This window comes from Centroberyx gerrardi, chromosome 14 (genome assembly GCF_048128805.1).
Source record: "Centroberyx gerrardi isolate f3 chromosome 14, fCenGer3.hap1.cur.20231027, whole genome shotgun sequence".
NCBI classification, from domain to species: domain Eukaryota; kingdom Metazoa; phylum Chordata; class Actinopteri; order Beryciformes; family Berycidae; genus Centroberyx; species Centroberyx gerrardi.
In genome coordinates this window covers 11,281,551-11,294,536 of record NC_136010.1, presented here as the reverse complement: position 1 = coordinate 11,294,536, position 12,986 = coordinate 11,281,551, and the positions used below count along the sequence as shown (strand labels likewise).

At 43.2% G+C, this 12,986-nt stretch overlaps 1 protein-coding gene across 1 annotated transcript; it reads right to left on the bottom strand.

Moving 5' to 3' along the window:
• Positions 1–2,720: 2,720 nt before the first annotated feature.
• Positions 2,721–10,152, bottom strand: c1ql4a (complement component 1, q subcomponent-like 4). Its single transcript, XM_071903271.2, has 2 exons — positions 9,601–10,152; positions 2,721–2,900 (listed from the first exon to the last, which is right to left on the bottom strand). Exons 1-2 carry the CDS (start codon positions 10,144–10,146, stop codon positions 2,721–2,723), a joined length of 726 nt encoding a protein of 241 aa, XP_071759372.2. The 5' UTR covers positions 10,147–10,152.
• Between the last annotated feature and the right edge of the window lie 2,834 nt (positions 10,153–12,986).

Below are 12,986 nucleotides of genomic sequence, written 5' to 3'. Positions count from 1 at the left end.
CAGGAGGCTGGGCCCAGGCATGGTGCGGCTACATCCCTCTTCCTCCGCTCAGAAGCAACAGATTCACCAAAGCCTTTAAGTCCAGAATGCCATCAGCTCTCAACTCTAATTAGACATTTCCCTCCTCTTTTTTTTGCCAATGACCTAGGTAGAATTCAAGATCCTGTCTGTTTTACATGAGATGATGTCTGCCTCCCCCTGGTTTGAGAACTGTTAAAAGGTGTAAACTGTAAATGATGAGTCTTTGGAATGAACAGGTGCATATGTGTATAGAAAAGAACCTATTGATAATTGTATCAACATTAAAATGTATTTTTGCGATCTATTTTGAATTCAGCACCGTAACCTTTTATCACACATGATATCAAATATTGTTAGGAGACATGTTTATTTAAGCATAATAGTGTTTAGGTATAATGATTATTACTGTGTTTTTGCACAGTTTGTATATCATATGAAACTAATTAAATTGCACAAATGGATCAAATATAGTATTTATCTCAGTTCATGCTATGCTAGACACAAGTATGTTGCAATGTTAAGATAATTCACCTCAAAGCTATTATGCATGAACAATTATTTCTATTAGAGAAAAGCTAGTTCCATCTATTCAAGCTAATTGAGAACTAATGAAATAGGAAGAGCAACCGATTACCTTGCTGAATTTGCTGAAAAATTCTACTATAAGAGACTGATATTGATGATTAACATACAAAGAGACACAAAATAATAAAAAGGTTTGATTAATTTTATCAAATTTAATAGGTCACTAATATATTGGACATTTTAAACTATTTACCATGGCTCTAAACATATGTATTCAGAAATATAGATTCACCAGAAGAAGCTGGACAAATGTGAGTGTGCTTGTATTTCTCTAAAGTCTCTGTGGGGAATACCACTGGGTTGAGAGAAAAATACCATCATTATTTGAGGAGCATTCCTCCGATTCCCTAGATTTATTTCTTGTCATTTTAAGGCTGTGCAAAAAAAAAATATTTTAGTATGCTGGTTCAAATCCTCATTAAAGAATTTCAAGCCCCATCAAACACTGGACCAACTTTCTTTGTGTTTGTACAATTGGTGAAGATATTGTTCCATTTAAAATGTACATATTGGCTGGATTTTGTAGAGCTTGGGTGTATTATAAGCTCAGATCAATATATTAATATTTGCGTCTTAGGCAGTGTCTTAAGACATATTGGAAATCCATGGTGGAGCAGGCGGTGACTCTGGTCAGCCGTTGTTGCTTCGATCCCAGTCGCTCTAATTCCACACACTCACGCCATATATCCAATTTGGCAGAGACAGTCCATGTGCTCACTCCAAATAAAACTGAACAAGGGTGTGTGAATGTATATGTGTCCACGTGAGTGTGTGTGTGTGAATGTCAATGTATAAACCTTTATTCAGCCCTGACCTTCACCACCCCAAAACAACACGTAAGAACAGAGAAATGGACAGTGCTGATATAGATATTTTAATAGCAATTGTCTACTCAACCTATTCAGCATATCGGGTATCCCATCCCAAGATTACAGTGTTTATACATAAGATGTTACTTTGAAAGGGTTCCTCAAAAATAATGCACTAAAGTGGGTATGGCAGCGTGATTACAGTATCATGGCTGTAATGTATTGTACAACATTTAATGTAAGTAAAACACTGCAGCTGTCACATCTACACTGCTTGTACAGTATCTACGTCCATATCCACTCACACACACACACACACACACTCACATGCGCACACACACACACACACACACACACACACACACACAAGGAGTCAATAATGCACTTGGCAATTAGAACACACAACTCAACTGACATCCGTAAAATGTGTTGCGTTGTGTTGCTTTATAATATGTTGTGTTTTATCTTGCCATGTGATATCCTGTGTCATGGTGTGAACAGGAAAGGAAGGTCGTCCATCTGTGTTTATTCAGATGGCCTTATTTTGATCCACGTCGTGCCGATGCAGGGTGATTCACAACAGGGATTTTATTTATTTCCACTGAGGTATTTCAATTTGAAGCAGAGGGGAGGAATATTTGGTAAAGCAGAGTTGCGAAAGATGGGCAGGCCATGTGATCAGAGGCCATGGGGATGTACTGCAGGTAAATGTATGTAAAGGTTGGATTACAGAAGGTGCGCCTTTGCCCCAGCTCAGTAATCTTGACTAATGCCGACCTCAACACCATGACTGCATTAAAGAACAAACAGACTGACGGTGTTGGTTATATTGTAGATTTCACAATGTCAGTTAATATGGAACACGTTAAAATATGTTGGATATTTCAGAGCCACAACGTGCACCTATACTGTACATATTCTGAAATTCATATTTACACACACAAGGGGTCAATAAATGCACTTGGTCATGATGATTGGCTCGATATCACACGATTCCACTTAATTCCACTTATCTCTCAGGTTTTCACTCGATCCACGCCATAGTAGTCTGTTTTAATCTCAGGGTGTGTATGTGTGTGTGTGCTTGAGCGCATGCGTGCATGTGTGTGTATGTATGCACATGCATGCGCTTGCAGGTATCTCCACGTGCGCGCATCTGTGTTTGTGTACGTGTATGTGTGTGTGTGCATGCTTATGTGTGCATATGAGTCAGTGTGTATGTGTGTGTCTGCGTGTGTCCGCATATGCATATGTGCATGTTGGTGTTTTTTCTAACCACTCCATTCTCTCTTAGTGTGATTCGGTTCAGTCTGGGTAGATGAGGAAGCCGGAGAAGGTGCTGTACTTGTTTGTGTTTCCTCCATGGACCTTCCCTCCGTCCAGCTGCACACACACCTCATCGCCCACGTCCAAATGCAGGATCACACTGTTGGAGGCGTAGTCGTAATTCTGATCAGCGTCCTGAGCGATGGCGCTGGCTCTTACCTGTCACCCACAGAGGACACACACACTGACAATTAGAACATGGACGGAGCCGAACAAACACTTGCAAATGTCACCGCCACTCACTCAACCTTCCCACACTCTCAGCTCTTGTCTTTAAAATGACAATCTATCCTTAAACTACTACTACTACTACTAAAACCAACACACCTCTCATTGACTCCCTTGGCAACATTTTTCTTTTTCATCCTTGATCATCATCAACTATCAACAGCCTTCAAAAGAGGAGCCCATGAGTATGACATCACCTCCTGATGAGGTCTACATGCTTGATAAACAGATGGATGGAACTGTGACCTCTGACCCCAGAGCTGGACTGAGAATACAGCCATTCTGCCTCTTATTGATCAGCTGGACAGCTCTGCTGTGGCTGTGGCTCAGAGTTAAGGATTGAGGATGGAGATCTGATTGGGTTGTGGAGATAAGCCGACTCACTGGGGACAACAGGTTGTCTATGGGGAAGCTAGCTAGACCTGGAAAAGAGCAACACTATCTTCACTAGCTATTGACCTGTTGCTTATGATGCTAGGCCAGCTCAATATGCATGATATTGAGTGGCTATGCCCGAGCCAGACAGTTTCACATTTGCATGCTGTTTGTGCGTTTGGTCTTATTGACCCAGCGGCAGTGGATCTTTACTTGTTTGTTAACACATTTAATTGGGTTTACTCATGTGGACATTTAAACACACATGCCTAGATTGAGTTACAATTCTAGTGGAAACAGAGGATTTACTCTGTTACTATTTCAGAGGCTTTAAATTTTATAAACAACATGCCAAGCTTACATTGCTGCATCATTGAATGTTTTATAAAGATTGGAGTGTAACCCACATGAAATGGAGGGGGCTTATTTATAAAGTATATATGCAGACCTTACAAAACATTCATGAAGCTTCATGCACACTGCTGAATAAGTATTTTTAATAAGAGAAATCTAAAGGAATGGTTACATTACTTTTTTGCTGTACAAACCTTTTAACATCCTGTACAAATATTTTATCCTTGTACTACTTTTTTTTTTTGACAAATGCAAAAAGTGTAATTATACGCTAGGCTGCATTCCTAAAAACCTCCTAAGTAGGATATATCAATAATTCTGGTGTAGCAACTCCAATCATCAGACATATGTCAGCCATCAGTGGCCTTGTGTCTGGCTCAGTGTCCATCCACGCTGGGAGCACTCAATCTCTGTCAGCCGCCAGACAAGCCACGCACATCTCCATGACAGCCACAGAATATGATCTGCAACTCAACTACCATCATGTCACCCCCATCACTGGGGCCCTTTCTCCCCAACGAACACACATCAATTTGAAAACAGCCAATCGCTGAGCAAGAGAGCCTGAATTACTGTAACTAAGAAAATATGCTCTTTTTCCCTATACAGATCTATTTTGCCCTCTATCAACCCTGGAGTTGTTTTCCACTGCCTGGTCAGTATCTGTAGGTCTTCTTAAATGAGATGCAGGTCACGGATGCTGCATCCAACACAGAGCATGTTGGCGGCCAGCGGTTAAGCATGTCCCTGTCCACTCTAAACCAGATTGATTAAGGGAGCGGGGCAGTCTATCTCCTGGGGCTTCACAGCTCAGCTATCACACAGTAAAACTGACCACAGCAATGGTTACACTGCAGCAACAGTCCTATTTCATTAGAGCTGGGATTCTGTCGACTCTATGTATTACATCTTCCTGTGGTTACAGTAATAGCTTCATACATAAACAAGCTAACTGATTCAATTATTTGCTCTCTTGAGCTGAATATGGTGCCCAAACAATGATGAAAGTACTCTCCTGCACACTGAAGTGCCATTTCATATTTTCATATATTTAATGTTCTTCAGTGCAACAGCAAAACCCATAGGAGAGAACAATGCTTTTCACCTGCATTCTTTATCAGGTTTCCTCATCAACAGTCAGTAGGTTACAGGTGCTTAAATAGACTGTGTTGACTGGAGTAGTGTGACTTGTTAAGTGTATGTATAAATATTACAGCATTTACTACCAGAAATCTTTAAGGCATTTCTACAGCAGTTTTAGAAGCTCTTGCAGAATCGGACTAATTCAACAGGCCCTGTAAGGATAATTATACAATGAACATAATTTAGCCTTTCTTAGGTCCTCATAAGACCCTCTCTCAAATAACGACACCAATCCATTGTCATCTGTAAAGGTTATATTGTCGTTCTGCCTGACATGTGTAGTGACAGCCAATATCACATTTGCATCTTTGGCTGCTTCTGACAATGATGCTGTTGTTGTGACTTCCTATTGACACCAGGCATATGTCATCCTGCTCATTATTTTGGCCAAACGGTGTAACGGAGGGAGTTCTTTTCCCCCTCAGGCCCTCTCTGACTCTCATGACTTAATGCATTGGGTCGCTGTTGATTTCTGTATAACAGAGCAAATATTCATCAATCAGTGTAGAAATCATTTTGTCAATACACGATATATGAATTGGTGCTTCAGCGGATGTACAGCTCCAATGTGTGCAGGGATAATGTAAGTCATCCATTAATGCAGATCCCAGACAGACAGGCATGAGGGAGTCGAGGTGGGATTAGGATGGGGAGCCGACAGAGGAGATGGATACGGCTGGAGGACACAGAGTGATCCAAGTGAACCAGGCGGCACACTGAGCTGATCCCGCGGCTGGGAGGGTTGTGAGTCGTGAGGCAGGGGCCCCCGGGGCTCGCCTGTGGCTGTCTCTGTCTCTGCCTGGCCCTTTCATTACAGGGCCTCCGGTAAACACGCCTGGGAGGATAGGGGGGCCACAGGCGAGGATGGAGGAGGGGGGAGGGAGGGGTGGCGGCGCGGGGAGCAGCTGCAGTGTCATTTTCTATACAAGCGGAGATGCGGCGCAGAAGACAGACAAGGATAGACAAAAAGGAGAGAAACGAAAACAAGGGCCAGAGGGTTGAGGAAAGGAGAGGGGGGGGGCTAGAGTAACAGACTGATCAAGCGAGGCTATTTTGTGAGACCAGGGAGATGTGGGGGTATATGAAGTCTTGTTTTTTATCTGTGGTGCCGTGCTCCACTGGTAATAAAACTGACAGGATTCATTCGCTGTGATATACTGACCTCTTAGAGCGGAGACAATAGAAAAGTAGCTGTTAAACTTACCTAAGGGACCCCAGCACATGGCAGGCAGGGGGGGGGGGGGGGGGGTCGTGTTGGAGGGGGGGCGTGGAAATAGAATATTTATTGAATAGGTTTTCTCTCTCCTCTGGGGGCCTGGGATTACATGGAGACAAGCTACTATAGCATACAACTTTCCCTCAGATTGCTATTACCTGGCATTTGATATTATAGCCTGTGCTTTACAGTGCATAAATGGTAATACTAGTGTACAGCATGAGTCCAGATACTTAAATTAACGTCTTTCTTCAAAAGCACTCAAATATCTCCCTTTCTCTATCATGCACTAAAAAAGCCAACCATTTGATTTGTCTTTATAGAACAAAATTGTGCTAGGTATCTAACTCCCTGCTCTTTAATCCAAAGGCTAATTATATTTCAACTGTAGCATGTCTTTGTCTCTGTACTGGGTAAGTTAATACAGGTACCGGTCATTACAGCAAGTGATGACATTTTAAAATAACTTGACCTTTAACTGAGCTATTAAAGGAGCCTGTGACAGGTGAAAAACAAGGGTAAGATTAAATCAGAGCTGAGACTCTATCTATTTGTCTATTTTGCACATTGTATGAAGGATATCAAATATAGATATACAGCAGAGCACTATGGGAGTATAAATTAATACATGAACAGACTCACTGCAGTTAATGAGGGGAAGGGAAGATGCTCCGTTGAGGAGATAAGCATGACGTATTACCACCTCCCCGGCAACTTATAAAGCATGCCGACATTAGCATAGACTTGTGCTCACTTAATAACATTTGCAACCAAGCTGGCATATAAAGTAGCATACACCCCATATATCTCTGATAATGAATTGGTAATAGAGTGATTAAGCAGGATATACATTTACAATAGCAGTGGCAGCAGTAGTAAGTGCATTATCAACTGTTTAAGTCGAGGAAGGCTAAATGCAGCATTAAATCATGAAGTATCATAAGGACATGATATGGACACATCATCTCCCCTGGCTGAGCTGTCACAGTTGGCATGTTTAGTTGATAAAATGCCTCTTATTTGTTTCATAACTGTGCGAATACTGTAGAAAACCATGTGATTTATTATATAGGGATTGGTTAGTTGAGTTAAGAATAGAGTGTAACAGTGCTAAGCAAATATTCACGTTACACAAGTGGAATTGTCCTGCAAGTCAATTACAGTCTTGTTACAAACATGGAAGCAACTGAAGTGTGACTCCCTTCAATCACAAATCCCCCCGACTCCGAGTCCCTGTCACCCGGCAATGATTTGTGAATGTTAGATTGAGGTGTAAGCAGATCGGCTTTACAAAGTGGGGATTTAGTGAAAGTAATAGGTAATGGATCTGCAGGAATCGCACAGAAGCCCTGCAACAGTCAGCTAATCCTCCTGAGATTCTGACATCGCATCAAACCACACTCATGTCACATGTTACCATCTGGTTAGTTTCACCCATGCAGCAACCACACACAGCCCAGCAGCAAACGCGGCAATACAGTATGCCAATTTATAAAGTCATTAGCAAAGATACAGGTGGAGTTACATATGAAATATCCCCAGGAGAAATCTATTGGTAGTCCCAGAATTAATTAGTATAGTGTTTTTAAACTGTCTCGAACAGGCATCGGCAAGCGCTGAATTGGTGCATAAACACAATTTCCAGACCAATTTTCTCTCTTTCTCTGGTCGGCCTTGATCACTTGTCAAGCCGTGACATGTTGAGTGGGTGTCCATTGGTCATCAGGCCTGATCTCATCCCGGCCTTCACCAGCGGCCTCCCCGATGCCTCGTCTACCGGCCCACTGTCTCCACACCTCCATTAAGTCATCTATCTTCCTCTCCTCCACCCCTGATCTTTCCATCAACTCACTTGTCTTATTTTGTTCTCCCTTTCACTGTCATGTAGTGGACGTCTCAGCATGTCCCTGTCATGTCACGTCTCCTGTGCTCCATTCATTCTGACTGAGTCTCTCAATCCCTTTGACTCGCCGCCTAATAAATACAAGATTATAAATGACCTTATCTGTTTGGGTGCACAAACTACAACACAAGTGAGAGTGGCAAATGTTTGTGGCTGTGGCAACTCCATATTTTTTTTTTTGTTTGTTTTATAAGACCCCAATGGGCAGACAATATATCTGATAAAGCCTCAGCACCTACGGCGATGGCAAAACAGGCTGTTCCTGACTGCAGATTCTGCAGTCAGGAATGCAGCCTGTCAGCCATTGTGCCCATTTAGTAAACACTCGCCGCTGACTGACACTCATACGGCCTCAGGCAGAGTACCCGCCTGCCTCAGGGCTTCAACACAACACCAAACATGATCAGGCACTCTGTAGCGTTTCATTTTCAAGACATTTTCATCTAACAGTAGCTCAATTGAGGTAGATTCCTGTTAGGTGAGCGCTCTGATTAACAGAACTGTTTAAGGGGCCCACCTGATGGGTGTCAGATGGACCTAGGCGAGGTTAAATAATTGAGTTGAGTGAAAAGATAATTAATGGAGAATCAATGAACAAGCTGGGGAGGGGTTAGAAAAGGAAGGCATAGCTGGTGATCAGGGGATCTAATCTAAGATTTATGAATGATTTAGCAGGCTCGGGTGACTTGAATGACAATATAGGACATTAGACAGGCAGCCTTAAACACATATGGTCGCTTCTGTGATTTCACACACACACACAGTCAAATGATGGTTAATGATGGAATGATTTATTCAATTTCTTAACATTTTTTACATCTCACTGAATTCTAATCTAAATGAACCATCCTAAATCTGCTTTATGTAGCGTAACTGTGGTGATGAGGTGTAAGTATGAGCCTATATCAGCTTGTGCATACAATCCTCTGCATACTACATGTGTGTGAAATGCGGTCTGTGTTGAATGTATTTGCGTCTGAAGTCCTTGATGAATGAATGTAAAAAGTGACTTGTGAAAATGTTTCCTGAATTTGGAGTCCTCCGACGAAATCCCTGTGATTTATCCCACCTCTTCTCTCCTCTTCCCCCCATCAGCCCCTCTGTCTTTAATTAGTGTCTGGGGAATGAGGGAGTGGATGAGTGGACTGTCAATTTTACATTCATTATTTATTTAGCTGAGGTGTAAACTGACTGGTCCACGCACTGACAGACATTTCTCCTGTGCTCTTTTGCACTTCTGTTTAGGCGATAATCAAGCTCTGTGTATGATACTTACTAATTAGACTGTTCCCTTTGGCGGCGGCAGCATTCTGCCACTTGTCATTTAGCTACTGTACATGTGGGAATGCAAATATTTGTAGCTGCGATTTTAAAGTGTAAAGCATGAATTCTCCTTAATGAGGAGGAAGATTGCTATTTCATTCTTTGGCTGTCATGTTGCCACCCCTCTAAGTGGAATGTGCTGTGAATTTGAAGCGCTCAATGTTACAGAGGTGAATGTGAGTCAATGGTAAGAGGGGATGGTCAACAGTGGAAAAAAATGCGGGATCTGTTGCACGTTCGTGTGTGTGCATACGCATACATGCCCGCACCCTCTCTCGTACACACACATGCATGCATGCAAGCACACACACTCTAACCTGTCCATTCTTCTTCAGGTCTGCCCACATGCTGGTCCCATCACCGCCCCTCATCAGGACATGGTAGGTGAAGTAGTAGATGCCAGGCAGGGGGCAGGTGAACTTGCCGGTGGTGGGCTCATAGTAATTGCCGACATTGGTCACCACATCGTCGAACTTCAGCACTTCGCTCCCCTCATGCTGCTTGCGTAACCCTGCATAAAAGGCAATCTTGGGAGTGTAGAGGGAGGGGACATAGCCACCAGGACCTGGACCCGGGGGGCCCTGTGGCCCCGGTTTGCCTGGCTCTCCAGGGGCCCCGCGTGCTCCTGGTGGACCCGGGACCCCTGGAGGCCCGCGGAGCCCAGTCTTAGTCTTGCGCCCAGAGTAATCCTGGGGGGGTGGAGACACCGCTGTCAGCTCCTGGCCAGTTTGAGAGGTGGTGTAGGGGTCACATACCATCCTGCAGCTTCCAAGCATTTCATAATGGCTCCCCGCACTTCCACTGCTCCCCCCTTTGGTTGTGTGGACCAGTAGGGGAATGGCCACCAACAGCACGAGAACCATGGCCACACCTACTGCAGCTCCGATGACGCGTTTCCTGCGGCTGAGCCGTGAGGCAGCCAGCGTCAGGAAGTCCTCCTCCCCCTTGGCTGGAATAGTGCCGGCCAGGATGGAGCCTCTCTGAGAAACACTATGGGATGAAAAGGTGGAGAAGGATGCGGAGAGGACCGGGGGAGAAAAGGTGTTTCACTGGGCCGACGTCAGAATAAGCAGTGCGATGAGGATGAGGTTCTCAGGTCACAAAATGAGAGCAAAGTATGGGAAAGAACACAAGATGGCAGACAGCCAGAGCTGACGGTGGGAGGAAGGAAACAAAAGGGGGATGAAGGGATCCAAGAGGGATGACAAAGACGCCCAGCGGACCAGGAACAAGGTGTTTCAAACGCCTATGGGTGAAAAGATGAAACCTTTAGACATCACAATGTTTAAGGTAATCTAGACAAAAATGTGGGATGACACACTACAGAAAACATAATTCATCTCATTGAGTCAGGTTCAACTTCTTTGTTCTCCTTTGTTGTCTTCCAGTTCACTTCAATTTTCAGCATCAAACAGAAACCATTACTGGCAGCAAGAGGGTTGTTTTGAAACCAGAGCTTATTAAAAGTATGCTGAAATGATGGCAGGTGCCAAATTCAGCTCATTGAGGAGGGAGTGGGGGTTGTGTTTGGTTTGTTGGATGAAGGATAATTTACAGTTTATTCGGGGAAAAATCTGCTTCTCTCTCTCAAGGCCCCCTACTCAGCTCAGGAGCTCACTTCATGTGCATGTCTCACTGGATGCCATGGCTGGAAGTGATAAAAGTTCATACATTCACAGATCTTTTCCTGACACGATCATTTTATGGTCCCCGGCTTTTATTCGGTGTCGGTGTCCTCTTTAAAAAGGTGCCGTTTGCAGGAAACCAATAACACCTTTATCAACTTGGGTGTGTTTTTGATAGATTCCTCCTCTGGCTATATCTGTGGAGAAAGGATAGCAAAAAAAAAAAAAGAGCAAAGACAATTGATTCGCCATTCCCTCGCGACTGTAATATGCTTGCAATAATTCAAGGAATGCCAGTGCTTGGAATTCAATAAATTAGCCAGAAAAAAAATATCCAGGAGACGGCAATTAAATCACATTTTTGCCCTTAAGCGATACAAAGACAGTAGCATTTTATAGAAATATATAGCCTAACATCATTTATATTAGATTATTCATAAGGTGATACGCGGTAATAGTAGCCTATAGTATAATTAAGTAGCCTAGTGATAAATACTTGAGTGGAATAAAATTGTCATTTTAGGTTCTCCGCCCACACAACAACGAATTTTGAACATGTGTTACTTGTTAAAAAAAAAAAAAAAAATTATAATTAAAAAATAACTCACCATCTGCTCTTTATATTCCAAAGATATTTTGGAGGGGGAAATTCTACAGTGTTGATCAGTCCAATATCCGCGTCCCACCAAAATGACTGGAGGACTTGAGACTGCTGGAGTGCCAAATGGAGAGCTGGAGAGCCGATGGGCGCAGGAGAAAGTGGTGAGAGTTTCTGAATCAGCTCGTATTCCCCCGTCCCCTTCCGCAGGTAGAAAACTGGAGTTTAAATGTCGCTATAACTTCAAAAGTAGATTCCAGAAAATACTTCCTAAAACACTTCTTGACACAGTTCCAGGCGAAGCAGGCGCAGTAACGTGTCGCTCCTGTCCAGAGTGGCTCTCCACTGTAGGCTACTGGCTCTCGCTGCCGAGTCCGACACCTGTAACATCTCTCTCTCTCTCTCTCTCTCTCTCTCTCTCTCTCTCTCTCTCTCTCTCTCTCTCTCTCTCTTCCCCCTACATCACAGCAACACCTTTATTTTTCTATTTCTAATGAAAAACTGTATGTAGTCTACAGCAAAATCATAAGGTAGTTTCACAAATACAGAATAATGGAATTTATTGCGAACCTACTCTTGATTCCTTTTTATTATTATTATTTGGGGGGAGGGAGCTATTTCAAAATCAAATAGCAAATTAATTTTGCTGTAAACTGCTAAAAAAAAAAAAAAATGTAGGCTATACTGCAATGATACGCCCCATCTATCTTTTGTGGGTCTGACATTCACCTGTTGTTAGAGGCCAACTCTTTGCAAAGAAATGCTTGATAAAGTATTTAAAATGAAGGCAGATGTTTTCATCTTCTGCATGCTGGGGAAGGGAGCAGGACAGAGGAGGGTGACTAAGTAAAAGCTGCCTCGGCATGATGTGTGAGGAATGGAGAGAAGACACTAAACGTTCCCCAGACCATTGTCTGTGTGTGTGACTCGCATCCCACAGCTATAAGGCCTCATTAGTGAGACACCCTGCCCCACACACTGTACTGCTCTTTTTCCTTTACCTAAACCTACACACAGGCACACACAAACACATACATGTGCACACGTACAAACACACTCGTATGCACTCTTGCACACACGCACGTACACACATGCACCTAGGCATGTGCACACACACACACACGCATACACACACACACACAAGGACTTTTTTCCCCATCAGTAATGGTGAATTGAGCATTTTTCTATTCTCACATCAAAATCCTCTCACTCTTGCAATGTTATAGCCCCAACGATAGTAGGGAAATAATGCAATTACATGTAGACTATATGTCACCTAAAATGTTAATTGCCACCAAGTCACATTCACTGGTATACCTTGATGATTTTATTGGCAAGACATTCCTGAACATCTTTGGGAGATTTTAGCTCATATCATCATTTCCCTGGAGTGTGGTGTCACCTGTCTGACAGGCATAATCACGGATCTGCGAGTTTAAAGTTTAATGGCCGAAGCAGTGGGAGCAAGGGGAATAGGTCT

Bases quoted from the DNA above. Each gene is read 5' to 3' on its own strand.
- c1ql4a (XM_071903271.2), bottom strand. From the start codon at position 10,146: ATGGTTCTCGTGCTGTTGGTGGCCATTCCCCTACTGGTCCACACAACC. The intron at 2,901-9,600 runs GTTAGAGTGTGT...TGTGGGTGACAG, and splicing joins ACCTGAAGAAGAATGGACAG to GTAAGAGCCAGCGCCATCGC.